This window comes from Stegodyphus dumicola, chromosome 1, assembly GCF_044657685.1.
Source record: "Stegodyphus dumicola isolate Sdum_Otavi_A_Nest chromosome 1, ASM4465768v1".
NCBI classification, from domain to species: domain Eukaryota; kingdom Metazoa; phylum Arthropoda; class Arachnida; order Araneae; family Eresidae; genus Stegodyphus; species Stegodyphus dumicola.
The window spans coordinates 211,223,732-211,244,086 of NC_140768.1; the positions used below are offsets into that span (position 1 = coordinate 211,223,732).

Sequence of the window (20,355 nt, forward strand, 5' to 3'; positions counted from 1 at the left end):
TCTCAGATGCTATATATATTCATGCTAATTGCATGGTCCGCCTGTTAAAAAATAAATGGGAATTATGATACATGTGTATCGCGTTTCCTCAGACGCGGCTGTTTGGTACGAACAATGTACGTCTGTAGCAATCCGTCAGGGAGAATGCCATGTAGTCAAATACGGTTTATTTCTTTGCGATTTGGCTATTGGCGATATCATAAGTTTGGCGGCATGAAGCAGTCACTCTTGGCGAGACACAGGAAACCCCGCGCTTGCGAAACGGAATCATTCCCCATTCACTCGATAGAACTCCGAATCGGCTATAGTTCCTGACATCGCTTCGGGCGGTGCAAAAGCGGCAGTGGGTGTAGTGTACGAAGCGAAACTTTTTAGTTAGTTTAACTCTGGTTTTCGTTTTTCAAAATTCATGAATCTGACGTGAAATCCGGCAGGTGGATTCCTGCAGCAAGTCAGTTTGTAGTTTTCGTGCACGGTGCATTTCTGGATTACTTCTCATCGAATTTGGAAAATAACAATATGGATTAATAAGAATGTGTGCTGGCATATGCCCATCGTAATGGGGGACCCAAAGACAGTTTTGGAAGGAAGTGTCAAGTACAGAGATAAGAAAAAGGTGATAATTCCATTTTTAATTATCAGTCCAATAATTCCCGTACTGCCAGTGCCAACTAGTATAGAAAATGAATACTGAAAATATATTTGAATATTTATTTTAATTGTGCAAGATGTGTTTTGATATGTAAAATTTATAGCATCTTGTAGAATTTATTTACTTTTTATGTATAAATAATATGCAAAATACGGTTTTTGAGTTGGCAGGAGGATATTGAATTTTTTTCAGTGCTTTTACCCGGAAATCGTTTCATGGAATTATTATTTAACGCTTTCATACTAATATATTGTTTGATAGTCTACAAATATTAGTGGAAAAAAACTCATCTGACTTGAATATTTAAAATATAATTCAAGTATTTTTTCGAAAAGCGTGAAAAAATTCTAGAAAAGATACCGAAATTGTCTCTTAACTTAGTTTTTAGTCGTCCTCAGTTTTTAGCCGCTAAATTCATTAAATGTGAAGAAATTAAGACTTAAATTTTATTTTTAATGCATTTTTGAGTCTATTCCAGGGAATGAATCCTCCCGTCTCCCTTTTTTATAATATGGCTATATAATACATGATTATATAATATAAATACATGTTACTCTTATGAAAGTAAAATAGTAGTGTACATATGCATAAAAAAACCTGTTCAATAAAAAGCACTGTTTTGATAAACGTATAAAATGCAAGTGTTTTCCAATTAGGAATACTGGGGAAAGAAAAAGTTAAAATTGTTTTTGAATTTAGTCATTTCTTTTAATTACTTGAGTAAAGGTAATTAAAATAACTCATTTCTTTGAATATATATGCATACATATTTAAAAAATATTCGAGGAAGGAAAAAAGGAAGCATAATGGGCGCTATAAGATGTTATGTAGAAATAACACACCAAAATGAACGAATGTAGTTTTAGAATATAATATTGTTGGATACGGATACAAACTGTTAACGGTACCTTGTGTTTTCATTGGTTACCGGATTGATTGTGTCACGTGGAGGATAAGTTAACAATTTGAAAATTTTATTTTCTGATTACGGCTAGTTAACTTTTAAACTATTAAGTCCACTATTTAAGACTTCCAGATTAGTTTTGAACTGCGCGCTCATAAGGGTGAAACTCAAAGTAATATTATATATGCGTTATATCACGTAATGTCCTCCTCCTTCCGATGCGATGGCAAATAATTCCGATTTCATATTTTGTTTTACATGCAATTCACATTTCTTCGTTTTTCTGATTAATTCAGAATTTGTTCTATGGTCAACAGACGTGATCTTCAGATCGAGTAACATTACATTCTTCAGCTGAATTTATTTACTTTGGAGTATGTATACATATTTATTATTTACCCTTTTTGAAAATAAGCGTTCCAGTGCATTTCCAGTTTCTACTGGTGGCTATGCTGTAAAGACCACTAGTTATTGGTATTTCGACCCGGATTCGAATTCAGGAAAAGCAGCTGGCAGCATTGCTGTTTTTCCTCTACGTATAACCCGACTACAAGCCACTTTCCCTTAGAGAGTCCTCCACGATGGCATCATTTAAGAAGATGTCCTTCATGTATATTACCATAATCCTATAATCTAACGTAACATATTTTAGTGTTTAGTCTAGAGCAGGGGTTCTCCACCAGGTGAAAATCCCTCCCAGGGAGGATTTCATAGGGAGGGGGAATGCGGTCAGCCCATTATTTAGCAGTTAAATATTTAGTTCATAAACACATGTTTTAGTATTCACCAATATTTACTTTATTCTTGTTGCTTAATTTATAAAATACGTCAGAAAATAATCTAATTAAATGCATATAAGTATTTTTCATGTTTTGAAAAGGAGGGCTATTCTAGCAGTAGTGAAGGTGTGTGTGGGCAAAAAAGGGTTTAGAATCACTGGTCGTTGGAGGTTCAATTTATGAGTGTGCAATATAAATGAATTCTTTATAAAAGAACGTATGCTAAAAAGATGTAGGTTCCCAAACGGGAATAGACTAAAAATACCATATAGAAAAACTTTCCTCGCAAGAATTATACTTTCCCTTTGACTAGATACATTAATGAAATATGAAAAATAATAAATTTGACTGAGAAATAGTTAATTTTATAATAAACTAATTATTCAGTAGGACAACGTTCTAATCAAATGAGTTTTTGTCCAATTTAAATATGCTTAAAATCTTAACACGTATTCTAGTTAGTGCGGTAGGATGAACAGTTAAAAGCGACTCCGTTCTTTTACTAGACAGACTATATATTTTACATGATTAAGTAAATTTATTTGACAAAATATTTGCTGCACTGTTAGTCTTCTACCAAAGTGATTTCATCAAGAAAGTGCATTTTGAGAAAATTTCAGATTATAAATTTCCAGATCAATTTTACCATTAGGTACTATTGACAAGTAATAAGCCTAAATTTTTACTTTTCAATGATAGTAAAGTTCGGCATTTATTTATACATTTTTATCTGCAAAAATAATATAAAGGTAAACATGTAATAAAAAGATAAAAATTAAAATATATTGAGGAAATCAAGGTTTGACGTAGAATTACTGTTTGAATAAAACAAAGGTATACAGACTTTTATAATTCGCTATTACAGAAATTCACTATTACTAATCAATTTTTTACCACAAAATAATAAAATGTAAAAATTATATTTAGAAATTGTGCAGTAAAGATGTTATATGGTATTAGTTACTTTAAATATTACACTAATGCTATAAAATAAAATATTTTTGAACCCACCAGCGGCCGAGCGGTAAAGTCTTTGAACACTGTAGTTCGGTCCGAAGTTCATATCCGTCGAACGGGCTGGCTGCGTGTGAGTTTTTGTGGATTTCCCCATGTGTAACATGTATACGAGCCAGTTTCTCTTAGAAAGTCCTCCACGAAGGCAATTAGTCCTTGTATGCTTTGCCGTAATTAAATAAATCAAACCAATTGAAATATTTTTACGAAACTATATATTAAGATGTACAAATATGGTTATTTTGATATCCACTTTTGCTCTGATGAATAATGTAATACTATTACAGGAAAGATAAAATGAAAGGTCTTAGACCTCGTCAACTGATAAATTCTAATCTTCATTTGGAGCTCTTACAAAATACCTAAGTTAAGTGCCCGTTCCTATGGAAGGCTATCTGAACTTGTGAGAAAAATAATAATACAACAATAAATGATGCTTAATTAAAACTAAATAAAATGAAAAGGGGTTAAATAAAATATTAATATCGACATGGACGCTTTCTTCCAGATGCATTCATGTTTCCCCACTTTTGCTGTTCCCGAGGAAAGTGAGATATATTAATATCAATTTTGTTAACTGCTAAATAAAGTATTGCAACAACAAAAGAATTTTGTGTCAATATTTGAACAAATAATTGTTATATAAGGAAGTTACAATGAGAATGAGCTTCTTGAAAGAACACACTGTTGTTGTAGTTAAGATACGAACTTTGCTTATTCCACCCGAACTCAAATCTCGGGAAAAGCGCTGCATGTGTGAATGCTTTGGAGATTTTGCTTACGTGTAACTGAATATGAGAAAATTTCCCGTAGAAAGACATTCACGAGGTTTTAACTTTCCTTACGTAAAAAGTCCTCGCGTGCTGTAACGGACTAAAATGGGCATTTTTGTACGGTTTTTGTTTTCATACTATGAATACTTCTGCTTGGAAACCATTGATTATTTAATTGATTCATTGGTTATTTATCCATTGATTTATTGATATCGCAGGTTTTAAGGTATTTAAGCCGAGTTAAGGTGACATCCTTAGCGATCATTCCTGTTTAAAAATTAAAGAAGAAAAAATGTTTCCCGACCTGATATTCATGACCCAGTCAGATATCTGCCCATTAGGGCAGCCGAGTGGTAAAATCGCTGAACATTGGTAGATTGGTCCGGGATTCTGAATCGCTGCGAAGAGGCTGGATACATGGGCGTTTTCGTAGTTTTCCCCATGTATAACGTGTATAAGAATCATTTTTCTCAGAACGTCGTCCACAAAGGCATTCCTTCCCGTAGGCAGATAGCCCTTGTGTGCTTTAATCAAATAAATCAAACTAGACATATATCTAACGTAGTAAACTCTCTATAAAACAATCACTCACAATTCCAAATGATTTGGTCTTATGTGAAGGTCGTCATTTTACTAAAGTAATATTCTACACAGAGTTTGATGTTAAGAAATAATGGCTTTTCCCAAAAGTGATCATCTTAGAGATACTGTCATTACGTTGAACTTCAATGTATCTAACGAAGTCACAGAATTGTGGTGTAAATTAAAAAAATATATTTTAGTGCAATTATTAGGTACACATATTTAGGTCCCTTCTTAAAAGGTTTTCGAAAACAAAAATGGCTACATGATTTAATTAAAAAATCCTTATATTGTTTTTGTCTCGCACAGTTAGCAATAAAATTGTATAGTGACAATTTTAATGGGAATTCACACTGTCTAGTGACACTGTAAATGACACTAATTTGCAGAATAGTAAGTTAGTTCATACTTTAAGAAGAACCCTGTCACTTTTTCTGACACGTAATAAGTTTTGAATCTTGTACAGAGGTTTCGAAAAAGTGACTTACAGGCTTATATCCATTTAAATATTGGTTGAGAGCATGTTCTTCATCCCAAAACTCCTTAAAATAGACTTGTATTGAAAGTTCCAACAGGATAAGTGGCAAATTTGTACAAAAACAAAATCTTTTTTATATGGTCCTTATAGAATAAAATTTGTAAAATAATTAATATGCTGTAAGTAATTAAAAGCAAAATGACCGATACCTTTCCATATAGCATTCATAGATATCCTTGATAATTTCAAAATACTAGCTAAAATTTTTTTATGTGTGCTTCTTTTATCTAAGGGAACATAAAAGCTACTTTTCTGAGGAAAATCTACAGCTCAAATGTTGAGATCTACGTCGGTATAATAGACTTTAGACAAATGTAAATAAATTCATACTAGAAATTATGCAGGTGAAGCTATGGAAAGCTTGTTTCCAGACCACTGAAGCATGATAAACATTTAACTAGTCGGGAGTTGTATTATATGCATACTATATAGTATTTTTACAGCCCACCCACAATAGCTAGACTTTTTCCATAAAATTCTCTATTTTACTATCTTTAAAAACTGACTAAAATAATATATCCAGGAATAATATTTAAAGAACTACAACTACAGCCTGTTTTTTAAACACCCGATTTAGAAAGAGGGAATTTCTTGGATAAACTGAACGATAGTCCGCAATTATTCAATAAAAGCAATTTTATTACTCCTAACTACATGATAAACATTCTAAAGACATGTTCTGGCATGCTGTTCTTTCAAACCCTAACTCCAAATCCAAATGTCAGTGTGTAGTTTTCGATTCTATAATAGGTGATCAGTAGTATAGTTCGGAATCTATAAGCTCAAGGGAATCAAACTTCCACTTCGTATAATTTCCGTTTCTGTATAATGCAGCATAAATACAAGCCAAAGCATAGCCCTAAGTACTAATTAAATATTTGTTTATCCCAAACCTTTTTTATTTTTAGTGTAAGGTTTCGTCAGATTTTCCCAAAAATTCAAGGAAATCTGTAAAATTAGAAAAGCGTTAATTTTCCGTTTATCACAATTATGCACCTTTAAATTGTTATCAGGGGGAATGATAAGATAGTGGGACGCCACTGAGAATAAGTCACTTCCCTTGTTTGAGGAAATAGATTAAGTAAAAAAAAAAAAAAAAAAAAAAAAAAAAAAAAATTCAGGCTTCAGTTTGATGAGAATACGCTTTATCTTATTTGTGAAAAACATTCTTGTCTGGTATTTGCATTGTCGCAGAATCGTTAAGCTTGTTTATGTATGTAATCTGTATAATTACTTATTTCGGAAGGTTACTTATTTCGTACATTGTACTGATACATAGATTTGTATAAATTAACCAATTCGGCTAATCTTTGGAATATGGTAACAGGTAGTTTGGCGACATTTTGGTAAGGCGATAAAGGTTACTAGCTAAGACTTTAGCAGTGTACATGGATAAAGTCAAGAGTGTGCGAAGTGCCATTTTTGTGCAATTCTGGGATGTTTTTTTAAGTGAAAATAGGTCGACGTATACATGGATGATACCGTGTATGTGCAATTCTTCAAAACGCGGCAAGCAGTGGGCGATTCTGCACTTTCTTCCAATTTCGCACCTAATCTTCGTCATGATTAAGCACTTTGGTTCCATAAAAGTTCTAGCATAAGCGTAATTCGGCTAGCAGATTGTTGTAAAAAAATGTTGAGTAAAAAAAAAAAAAAAAAAAGCCTTTACTTCGTGAAAACAAAATGGCGTTCAAAAAAATTCTAGCAGGTTGCTGTAGCAGGGTTGGTCGTAAAATTTTCGCCAAAAAATAGCCAAGTTACCATAATCCAAAGATTAACCAAAAAGGCTGCAAATTAACTTTACTAGCCATTAAATTACAAAAATTTATTTAAATTTAATTTTCAAATTTCAAATTTTCAAATCAAATTTAAAATTTCAAAAATTCAAGAAACTCTCAGTAAACTTATACAACTGCTTTTAACTTTTAGTTTATCATAATTGTGTTCCCTTAAATTGTTATAAAAAAACAATAAAAAAATAATGTGACGCCACTGCGAATAAGTTACTCCTCTTGTTTGAGGAGAGATATTAAGTAAAATACCAGAACTCAGGCTTCAGTTTGATGAGAATACGCTTATCTTATTTGCGAAAAACATTCTTCGCTGATATTTACATTGTCGCAACATTTTTAAGTTTGTTTATATGTAGTCTGTATAATAATGTATTAACATTATTTCATACGTTATATCGATACCTTGATTTGTCTAAATTAAAACAATATGCAAATTACCTTTACTACCTATTAAATTGCTGTATGTTTTTGAATATTTAAAATTTTATTTGAATAATAGTTTTATGTGTGCTTTCAAGCAGTCTATCAGTTGTACTTGAAAACTTTATAATTTTAACCACTTGATAACATTATATTTTTCTAAATATAAGTTTAACCCTTTCTAATGCAATAACTAGAAAAATGTAAGTTCATATGCCAGAAGCTTTCGTAAGTTTTAACACTGCTTTAAGAGAAAATGACAATTAATATATAAGAGGCATTTCCCAGTCGCTGAATAATTAAAAACCTCTGAATCTCTTCGAACAATTATACCCAGTACAATAGGCTCTCTTGATCGGGACTGGTTTGGTTTATTTGATTAGAGCAAAGCACTTAGAGGTTATCTGCCTAAGGGGAGAGATGTCTTCGTCGAGGATGTTTTTAAGTGAAATTGGCTTGTACACAGTTACAGAGAGGGGAAAATTACGAAAACGGTAATGCAAATAGTTCGCCGGGACTCGAACCTACGGATCGAACTACCAGTGTTCAGCGACTCAATTAACTTCCCGATAGAGCACGGCCCACCACTCGGGCACTGGTGGGCCGTGCTCTATCGGGAAGTTAATAGAGTTTTTGAGTTATGTAACATAAACAGCGGCCAACTTGGAAATCATCCATAGGAGTACGCCGTATTGGGCTACATTTATTTCCCATTTTATCTAAAAATCAGATTTGCCAAAATTGAAATAAGTATTAGATTGCGTATGAAAAAGTTCCTCTACACTGGGTTTAATAATTGCTATAGGGTCCACTGTTACGGAAACGGATGGCAGCATCGTTTTGATCAGACGAGACGTAAACTAACAAAATATCACCTAATGCCATATCTACCATGCAATGATACTGCATGTCACATATTGCATGTCATATGTAATAGAGAGATTGATTATATTGCGCGAACTTATCTAAGAAGTTAAAATTATATCACCTAATACCTTTCCTAGGATACACCATTCGTACCTTTAAATTACTTATTTTTAAGTCTTAATTAAATTGCTATTAATTGAGGGTCTCCATTTTATTTTATCGATTACTCAGATTGATGTCCATCATTGAATAAACTCAAGCCCGTACGACAGTATTTCATCACGACGTCTATTTAATAGTTCCTTCTCGGTCCACTACTGTGTGAATAGGGCCTCTAATTATTGGCAGTCTGACCCGGTTTAAATCTTTGCAAACTATTTACAGGTGTGGAAAGTATTGTGATTTTCCTCCTTGGTAACTTGATGACGAGACAGTTTGCTTTAGAAAGTCGATGAAGGTATTCCCTCACTAATAAATAGCCCTAGCATGCTTCCCTTGGTTCAACAGATCTGGGATCCAAGTAAAAGAATTGCTGTAAGGCGTTTTTATTTCTTTTCCCATGTAATGTAAATAAAGTACGTTTCTGTTATCAAGTCTTCCAAAATATATTCCTTTTAAAGCGGTGTAGGTACTTAAGTATTATTCCGTCGACCACAGTTGGTTATTATCGAAACATGAAAGTTGGTGGAAATCTTACCAAAACTGTGCCAATTATTGCTTAGAAATCTGAAAGAAGTGGCGCCTTTTTATTTGATAAACAATTAGTCTTCGACCAACTTTGTTTTTAAGATTAGTAACAACCCTTTTATCGAGTTTTACCATTTTGTTAGCCCCTCCCATTTCAACGAAACTTCTGTTTAGAACACTAGGCTCACAAATTCTTTTGTTCCAGTCCATTATGTTTTGTGTTGGCCATTCAGCATACCATATAGTCTCCATTAATACCCATTTTCTTATTGGCAGGCACCGATAACTTTGAAAATAATCCACTGATTGTTCTTCTGTAGAACGCAGAACGCAAATCCTAATACATTTTTCAAAATGCAAGTAGAAAAAACAGTAATACCAGTTAATTTTTATCCTTATTGATAAAAACAAAACGTGGTTTATCCAGAATCAAACGAAAGCATAGCTGTTATATTTGTGCTAATTAGGCCACGGTGCTAATTGGTGCTAAATCGCTCTGCCTGACTACAGTTCCATGGTCGATGGGATAATACCATGAACTACAGTAGTATTATTTTAAATTACAGTAGACTATTTTAAATTTCGTTTGACATAATACGTATGCATATTAAATGGATTGTGAGAAACATACGAGTGTTTTCTGCCTAAGAAGAAAGGATGCATATCTACTTGGCTACAGCTGAACCTGGAATAATTATCAAAACTGCTCATTTTTACAGATACGTTCATTTTAACATATAAAAATTCGATGTGTGGTGATTTGCTGCCATTTGGCCAGTAACTGAAACATCCCAGTTGGTATAGTGGTTAGTGACGCTGATTGCTCTACCGATGGGTCCACGTTCCAGTCGTGAGGAAAGCATGGATGCTTGTAAGAAAATATTGTTTTTTCAGCGAAAGGTAATCAAAATGCACGTAAAGTCAGCTCTAGAGCGTGTGCAACCGGTGAGAATGCAACGGGCGTCAGAATATAGGAGTAGACAAGTTTTTAGAGTTAGGAAGGAACACCCCGGCGGGAGAATTTTGGAGTCGGCGGAGTTTGCACTTTGCGGCTAAAATCTAGCGCCGGTCTTGAATACATGGAAAAGCCGAAAGTACTCTCAAGTCGAGAGGCTGGTAGTAGGAGAAAAGTGGTGGAAGATCCTCGAATAGTCCTCCGGGGTGTTCTCCCTCAGAACTAGGGTGGAAGCGCAAGAGTTAATAAGGCCCAGCGTTTTACCTGAAATATACTACGAGAATGAACAAGTGCTGGCAATAAACGGATATACATATTTAATGTGTGTTTAATTAATTTGATACTTTAAAGCCTTTAACACTAAGTACCATATGTCGAAAGCGCTAGTTGTTGTGAAAATATTAATATGTAGTGAAAATTATATTTAAGAAGAGCTATATGTAGTGAAAATATTTGTATGTAGTAAAAATACTTATATATTTTAATTAGGTGTATAAGTGGTAACCAAAATTTTGAATATCAATTTTATGAGCGATGAAATTATAATAGTGATTAAGAGTACATCACGTTGTTTCCGCAATAACCCGAATGATAGGGATAAAATATGTGACCTACAGAGGATAGCAAAATAAATTACTTACTCCAGACGTTGTGATAGTTGAGGAGAAAATACAAGTTATACAACTACAATTCACTCTTTTTATCTTCCTATCAAAAATTTTATTGTTGAGCTCGCACAAATAAACAAGAAAATTAAATATCAGATCATAACTATAGTCCTACTAAAAATACAGAGCGTCCACTCGTATCGATACACTACAGAGCACTATCCATTTGCATCACTTTCTATAAATCAAAAAAAAAAAAAAAAAAAAAAAAAAAAAACGGGAATTGAAGATATATGTAGACCAGGAGTATACTCATCTTGAAATTTCTTTTGATTTTGAAGCTTCTACCAGTGAATTAATTTGGAGCAGTCACCACGTGACGATAGACAATGGATGAGTCTTAAATTGCACAATGAGATCGTTTATGATTCTTGTTTTAAAACATCATTCCAATTTTCAGCAACTGCATATAGAATGAATATATTCAATAAAAAAACTACCGTTATCGGACTTTTCAGGAAAGTTAAACGTACATCATGACACGAGGCTGTAGGTGAAGAGACAGTCAGAGAAGAGACAGCCGAAGCCCGTCCTTCACCCTTGAACTCCCAGTAGCGAAGAGAAAAAAAAACCGGTCCAACAACTGCCACCAAGGGCTTGGACGGAACGATGACGATTCTTGAAGCGATAGTTTGATGATAGATGCCGGCTTGCTAGCACAGTAGTAAGGGGGATATTTTAATAAAATGTTGTTCAGTTGCTACGTATGCATTATACTCGTATTTTTATTCCTTTTTAAGCAAATAGTTATACACATTTTTTAGAGGAAAATTGGAATACTTCAGTTTTTGCATGTATTTATAAATAACCAATTTAAATTAGTTGTAAATTATTTTCGCATATTTACAATTTGAATAAAATATCCCAAAACTACGTCTCAGTAAATGCAACATTTTAAACGCTATTTGAAACACTAATTTTTAAGTCAACTCAATTATCACAATAAGGATATTATGAATTATTTAAGTTTTTGTGTTACTGTCGTCTATCAACATATTTATTTTTTAAAGATATTTATTAATGCGAATTTAATATAATTAGAAAACAATTACTCGCAACATCAATTTCGTGAGATTAAGCACGAGCAATTAAAATGATGTAAAAGCTTAAAGATATTCATAAATGCAGTTTATCTCTTTATATTCCATGTATTTAAATTTTCCATTATGCGAAATTTGCAGAACTTTCTTAATCTTTTATTTAGGCACTTTTATATCTATTAACTTCTGTTGTTATTACACAATTCTTTTACTCTGAGATATGTGTGATCCGAATTTATTCTCATTGCTTTCCCGAAACGGATAAAGTCCGTTACAAAACAATTTACTTATATCTGTAAACGAAAATTTATTGATGCCACAATGGTATGCGAGAAACGAGGAGAAATGCAATGTATATCCAGAGGATTGCAGGAAATGAAGAGCTCCGGGGTTCTTTTTCTAAAAAGCACACTAGGTTTATTATTACCGAATAAAATTCAGATATTTGCGCTTCAAAATCCCGTGGATAATTCGATTTGTTTTCATTACAGGAAAACTGTGTTGCAATTCATTTATTTAAGCTTCAAAATTAAATAAATATTTGCATTCCAAACTTCGCAATTAATTTTAAGCGTAAATTAGTTTAACTTGCGAGTTATAAATACATAGATAGAAATTAATGTAAATTCTTTTGGTAGGTAAAATGAAAACTGAATAATACTTATTTGGAAATAATTTTACATAAGATTCAATGTTCAGGAAAATGTTTTACATAAGTACACACGTAAACGTAGCACTATCGGTGGAGCGGTTGATGAAGACGGCTGTATGCCGATCAGTTAGTCTTAGATTGAATGTGAGTATAACTGTGGTATCAAAAACACAATGTACTCCCCAGTAATCACCATTACACGTACAATTCCAAAGTCACTTTTACACTCGTCGAAAATCTACGCCAAACACACTGAAACAATCAGCAATACTGACATCAGGCTATAACGGTGTAGACAGCCTCACGGCAAAGCACTAAAGTATAGCTCCCGACTCGGTTGATCACTCTCAATCTAGTCTCTGAACTCAAGACACTACTCTCTCCCCAAGGATAAGTAGAGTATATATAGCTTCAAGTCACCTTAGAGAATATTCTGGAGAAAACCTTTAAAAATGCGTTCTAGAATAGTCTTGCTCTGTCTTTGACATGTTACGAATAGATGTCTTCTTATGATGAAGTTCGAATTTTCTCATATAAGCATTCACCGACATATGCTGTGGTCCATAATATAGGTACCAAACACTGTTCATCGGAGCAAAAACTTTCACAACAGTGCCGCTATTTTAAGGTGATGATATCTTAAGATTTGAGAGTTAGTTTTAAATTTGCAAACAGTAAACATCATAAAAATGCCCAAACGTATGTTGGGAGAACTATTTTAGTAAGATTTTCATTTACTTTATTAAATACATTGAAAGGTAACCAAATTCAAGTAAAACTGCCCTTCTTAAAAACTCTAGCACCTTTGTAATGGCTGACAGTTGTTAAGGTATCCCCTGGATGCAATGCTGGTGAGATCTGATGGAAACAGAACGAAGGTACAACCGATACTATCAATGCGTGCATTCTCCTGTTTCTTGATATGATGACATAGCGTGGCCACCAGAATCCCCGAATTTTTTTTTCAGGCAAAATCATAATTAGAAAAAGTTGGAATACCTCAAGTCCTTTATGCATTCTTGATTTATTTGAATGATAATCTAAGTGTGAAGGGCAACACATTCCACCATATATGGGCCCACCAGCGGCCGAGCGGTAAAGTCGCTGAACACTGGTAGTTCGGTCCGAGGTTCGAATTCCGCGAACGGGCTGGCTGCATAGGTGTTTTCGTGATTTTCCCCATGTGTAACGTGTATACGAGCCAGTTTCTGTTAGAAAGTCCTCCACGAAGGCATCCCTCCCCTTAGGCAAAGAGTCCTCGAGGCTTTGCCGTAATTAAATAACCTAATCTAACCTAACAACCTCATATGCACATCAAAAAATGTGATTGTTAACGTGAGAAAAAACGAAGCAGTAGCTACGTCCAGCATCATACCTAAAATTATGAGCTCAAAAAATGGATTGACACTGAACGTACATATTAAAAACATAGTAAATACGCATACAGTACATCATAACTTAAATAGATGTTTATGTATTGAACGATTAGGATCTTTGGTGCGGCAGAATAGCTTTGGCAGTGATTTTTATACCGCTAATTGGATTCTGTCCAAGCTACACTTTTGTCTACTTCCCTTATGCGAGTTTTGGCTTTCTCTCTTTTTTAGCAATGCAAATTTCTCCAAATGATTGTTCCATCCTATGATAATTTTATTCGCTATTAAACGTTCTTCGAAAATTTTACTCATGTTAATGCCGTGCAGCAACAATAAATAAAAATATAGTAAAGTTTTTGTAAATAGGCTTTGACTTCTTTTACACTGATTTCCCGCTCTTGATTTTACTACTTGTTTGTATATTTCTCTACTGCATTTCTGACAGACTTAAAATTTTGCTCTATGGGAATTAGAATATTCTCGTACTTTTAGCAATATACAATATATATTCTTTCTGAAACAGTTTCTGTTCTTTGGGTAATCTGAAAGATCCATGCGCAGCTCTTTAAATCTAGTACTATAACAAGAATAATGAGCGCATGGTTTAAACAATTATGACTAAATTTGAGGACATGGTTGCTGTAATATGACAAATATGTATTGACAAGTTATCGCTATTTTTTGCCATCGCATTTAGCCACTTTTATGTAATAGGTAGCAACTCTTGCTGGATTCATAATTGCTAAAATATTTTCAAAATAACTGAAACTATGTTGACGTACAATGGATCAGAAATTTTTAGTACATTCCGTTCGTATACGTGATAGTATTTCACTATGTAATTAATTTAGATTTAAGTTCAAGTAATATTTTTTAAGGTTAAGTTTGAGATTATCTGTCATATAAAGTATTGAAAATTGTATTCTTATTTTCAAACATAAATCTAATAATTAAATAATTTATTTCTGGAAAGATGCTGGATTCGAAATTTTTAATACGTGAACTCTGTCAATAAGTAAAGGAAGTATTGTAATCACAAAAAATTTCGGATATCATATTTCAACTAAAATATTTATTTCGACCGCTATCGAATGCAATTTAACGTTGTTTTTGCGTGACATCTGTTCGTGAGGACAGAATAAAGGACTCTTTTTCACAAAACTGATTATAAAATGGATTTAAAATGGAATCGGAACAGATTTTTCGTGATGTCTGCACGTACGTATCTCGCATAGCTCAAAAATGGGTGTCATCGGAATATTGAAATTTTGTATATAGGACTGCTATAACATGCAGTTGTGCACCACTCTTTTGGTTCAAATTGGCCGCACCAAAAATATATCAATATATATATGTAATAGATTCTTTAGTAGACCGCAGGTGGTCTGTATCCACAATAAACATTTTTCTGCGACATCAATAGGATTTTGATGCAGTAGAATATACGACATCATATCGCAGAATTTTGATGTCGCAGAATATATGTCGCAGTCAATAATACTCGAAATGACGCATTGCAAATAGATGTTTCTATTTTTAGAATAGAGAAGGGAAATTATTACGCTGCTAATTTAATCTTTTACACATTCTTTATTTTTCTTACGTATTTATTGCCACTCTGTTACTCGGCTCGGTGAGCTCAGTTTTTTTAATTCTTTTATGTCGGTAAATTATGCACTTTTTGCTTTAAAAGGTATTGAATTATCTTCTTATGTTCTGGTTAAGGTTTTTGTGCCTTTAGTTAATCTGCATGTAATAGTTGTAGAATTATCAAATTTGTTTATGTACCACTATAGCTAATAGACCAGCCATATTTGTTTACTTTTGAAACTTAGGAGAATAGTGAATCATTTTTTGCATCTTCAGTGTCTTTCTGCCGAGTGGGACCAAAGTGCACCGAGAAATCTGCCTTATTGCTCGCTGGCCAAACTGCTTTTTTACGCAGAAACTAATTTTAATTGCATAAAAAAACTTTTTAAACTGTTTAAATTTTATTTGATGTTTATGTCCATATTTTTATTTTTAATGAAAATATTTTGAGTTTTTATCTCTTTTTGCAATGCCGCGAAGTGAGAACTGAATTAATTTAATGAGAAATATATCTCTAATGAAATTCGACGAAATAAGTTTAAATGAAGTGCAGGAAATATTGTGTATAATTTAATAGGCCGTACAAGGAAGTCATGTGGTGTCCACATCGGACTTTTTAGAATTAAACTTGAGTTTGTAAAATAATCATTTTGTCTCTGAAATTCATAATCATTTTTGAGTTTGAAACAAATCTTTATCTTTTAGAAAAGTTTGAATATAAATTTTTAAAACTTTATTTTTATGGGAAACGAGTATGTCCGTCGGAAAGATTTTGGTACGCGCTATATCAGTCCAGTTTTCAAAGCATGATTGAAGAAAAAATATATTGGAATCGTAGTATTAAATTTTTTCTTACATTTGAGTGACATTCTGTTAAGACAATCGTAACTGAAATAATCAATCTTCTTTTCTTTTATTAAAATTTGAATTCTTTCTGGCGAATTCTGAAGGCACTTTAAGAGAAATGTAATTCTTTTTATCGCTAGATGTAACCGTTAACAAGAGATGGCGACGGTTTTGATGTCCACATTTAATCTTGTTGCCTTAAAAGTAGCGTCTGTTTTTAACTTTTAACACTTCAAAGGGTACGAAAGACGTCATTTTTTGGTGTTTATATGTTGACTGCAGAAGTAGAATCCATCCGAACTCCCTTATAAGGTGATATTGCTGTTCCTCTTCAGTTAGAGATCACTTCAAGCACTCAGGACACTGACGGTGCGCTTATAATGAAATTGTTTTTCATCTCAGATTCTATTAAAGAAAACATGGTCTCGAAAACTTTTTAACCTTTCATTGAGCGCTGGGGTTAATTTATAAACATATGTATTCAATTGTTGTCATTCATAAAAAAGACTGTATTATTTTCTAAGCATTTTCATATTGCTTGATATTTTCAAGCCTCGCTGTTTCTGCACTTTATTTTAAATGGCATATGTTTCAGAAACATGAAATAGGAAATGCGAACAATGTTGACAACCTTTCTATCTGCAGGGCAGCTGAAAAATCGGTTTTCCTGTTATGCCTTGTCGAGGATCTATCCTTATTCTTTTGATTATGCATTGTTGCTAATTACAAGTCTTGTCTACGCGACGAAATTGTCGACTGTGTTCAAGTGTGTATCCTACGCAGAGGCGATCGTATGTCTCTGACGATTATTTACAAGACACAAATGAGTATTTATGTTGGTATTTATTATTGCACTATTTAGTACATTTTTTATCGTGTCTACCATATGCGAAAGTCGATTTTATACTAGTTTTATACTCTATGGCGTGACGATCTACACATTTTACGTTAAGTGATGAGATATAATATTTAAGTGATACCCACCAGTGCCAAATGTAAATTTAAAAACTGATCTGGGAATTTCATGTGCTTTATAGAAGACTTTCAGAAAGTACTTTTGTTTCTTGATGAAGAGGAGCTCCGAGTTTAGATCCCGCGAAATTAATAGTCTTGTGTAAAACCAAAGAGATTCAAAATTAAACAGTCATAAATTTTTTACGCTTACAAAATGTAGACAAACGTTCACGGAATAACAGAATTTTATAAAAATTATTAAAAAATGTTTAAAAATCATTGACAAGATTCTTAAGTCACTAACTCTGCAATGCTTTCATATTTTCTGAAAATGCGGATGTTATCGCTCTCAACTTCATTTTTTGCTGTAGTAGGGATAAAAGATAAGATTTATTATAGTATGGCAAATAGGGCTATCTGCTTAAAGTAAGAAACGTCTTCAGGAAGGACTTAGTAATGGTGCCTGGCATTCAAGAGAATATATTATAAAACATCCGCAGAACCAACAGCTTTACGGTAGTTTGAACTCAGTCGAAATACCAAAGTTCAACGGCCTTTTACGTTGTTGTGTCATGTTATTGCTCTTGTATGTTGCCAAAAGGGCATAATTTTGAACCTGGCATAGATGTTTGTAATTATAGTTCCTCTCCGAAATAGGAGTCTATGCAGCCAAGATACATTATAATTTTGTGCATGAAATATCAGAAATATGACCTGGATACTTTACATATTGCTGTCTTTTGCTCCGGTTTTCAATTACAAGAATTAACATATCGTATTACTTAAATATAACGATTTAAAATTCCTTTGAAGCAAACTTGAAAATTCATATCAAAGCCTTCAACTCTAGAATATTTATTTCGTTGGTTACTTGATTTGAAATAACAGCGAAAAGAACTAATACTTGATAGTGGTCCTCTGCCCCTTTGCGTATTCCCATTGCGCCTGAGGTACTAATCCGTGGATGAATTCTACCGTCTTTTGGCTATACAAAAAGCATCGTAAATTATCTTTTGCCGTGTTGATTATTAAGCGAAGTTCTTTTATTTACGCATAATGATATGCGTGATTGTATCGTATTTCCGATTAAACGGATAGCAATAATTTAATTGTGCTAAATAAGTAACATTCATTCGTAGCATATAAGTTGGTGAGTGTGTACGTGAATAGCAACTATGCAAGAGTTCGTGTTGCAGAATTTTGTATGATAAGAGGTTTGAAGCATATTTTCAAAACCCCTCGATTTGTATTATTCATTTATAAGATGATTATTATTTATTTTATTATGTATACTTTTCTTCGCATCGGTTTTTCCTGTATAATCTTTCTTAGAGGCAATATATTTAAAGGTGGAATCAAGAATATTTGAATATTAACGGACTATTTTCAAAATTAGAAAATGACATTTCTGAGAATTTTTTTACCAATCGTAATTAAAAGAACACGAACATAGTGAAATGCAATTCAAGAAATTTGAAATCTTTGTTTGTTAGAATTTGCATACCAGTCTTTTCTCATAACTGCTGCTACAGCTGTAGATTTTAAAATCGGCCGAATTTTTGAAGTTCCTTTTTAACTTCTTACAAGGTGTGTTTTTTTATTAAAGGTGTTCTGATTATTTGCTCTTCGGATTCCAACGTTTGGTAGAAATGTCATATTTCTGGTATATTTTCAAAGTATACACGCTACAAATACGCATAACCACATAAGTATTTCAGTACACATGAACTTATATCCTTTATATTTAACTCTTTCATGAGAATCAAATGCCCAAGTATTTCAAAAAGAAAAAATAAAATACCATCATAGCTGAATAATAGGAACCGGTGGTAAAAATATATGTATTGGTCACACAGATTTGTTTTTCCTCATTAAATTTCCTGTTTTGTATGAAATGCTTTGTCATTTATGAGCAAAATAGAGCTATAAAAATAGCCAAATGCATGCCTTTCGTCAATTCGTCAGTGAGTTAAGATTTCTCATTGGGTGCCAGTATTTATTTCCTGAAGTGCTGATCCTAGGCAAGTGATTGCCACGCTGTTTTCCAAAATAAATAGATCATTTCATGAAAATACTTTCAATACTGTAGGTGAGAGGACATCTAAATATAAAGCTTGAAACCAAAATTCTATTTATCTAAGTGCTGTTAGCTTCTTAAATTGTTTATTCTTTAGCTTTAAAACTAACATTACACTGAAGATTAGTGTCATAATATTACAATAGAAAACTTTATTTCGAAAATGCATTCACATTTTATTATTCACGTTATAAATAGAAAGAATCACCAGCCATGGAAAAGCCTAAAGCAAGAGATAAAGCATCCATAGAACTCCTGTCTTATCATTGACATTTATCCCTCTCTCTGTCCTCTTCAACATATTTTAAAACAGTGTTTATCCTTAAATATTTTGTTAGTAACTATTATTCTAAAAATATTTTTCTTTTAAAACTTATAGTTGTTGGTGTTCTCTTGTCCATGTATTTTATGGAAGATTGATTGCCAGAGGAGGTTGGAGGATGTTAAGGAGGTTGGACTTCTAACCACTACGCTTCAAAGACACTTTAAATTTACAAACATCCATGCCATCTCCTTAATCGAACCCGGGCTTTTCGGGACCGCAGGAAGCTCCCCTAACCGCTATACCATCTGGGCAGCAAACCTTTTATTAGTGTGGCCATTTTTCAATTTATGAAATCTTATCTCGTCGTGACCACGCGCTCGAAAGCCGTTGGGTTACGAACTCCCTTGTGGCTCGTACGACGTCTCAGTGAAGTGTTTTGCGGTCTATATCGTCTTTGGAGAGGTGTTACTGTCACACTGTGTCTTGAAACGGGAGTTCATAAGCACGAAAATCTGAGCTGTGGTAAGTTCCGAGGACTTCATATGGCTTAGTCGGATCAGCAATGTCATATGTAGAGGGTAAATGATTGGTGATCACTAAATAAGGTCCTTCACGTTTGAGCATTGATTTTTGACCTTTTTTACTTTGTGGTCTGCTAATCAGATGTAGCGTCACCCATACCTTATGTCTAGGGTCAATATTTAAAGAAAAAACATGAAGCCATTTTTCGGTATTATCTAGATAATTTGAGAGTTCACATCTTAGCAGTATATCTGACTAGATGAAATAATTGACCTCCCGTAGTTATATCTCATATTCGATTTACGTACTGGCCGAAGCTGTAAAAATAGTTCCTCGAGGACCTGAGTTTTATTACCAGGTTGTAGTAAATACTGATGCTTTTTGTACTTCACCTTATGCCA

At 33.3% G+C, this 20,355-nt stretch overlaps 1 protein-coding gene across 1 annotated transcript in view; it reads left to right on the forward strand.

Annotated features, from left to right (window-relative positions):
- The first annotated feature begins 263 nt into the window (after positions 1-263).
- LOC118184450 (uncharacterized) overlaps positions 264-20,355 on the forward strand; it is a 384,362-nt gene continuing 364,270 nt past the window's right edge. Inside the window, exon 1 of the mRNA XM_085825143.1 lies at positions 264-616. Coding sequence (XP_085681269.1) covers positions 548-616 — 69 coding nt within the window. The 5' untranslated portion in view covers positions 264-547. The remainder of the gene's footprint in view (positions 617-20,355) is intronic.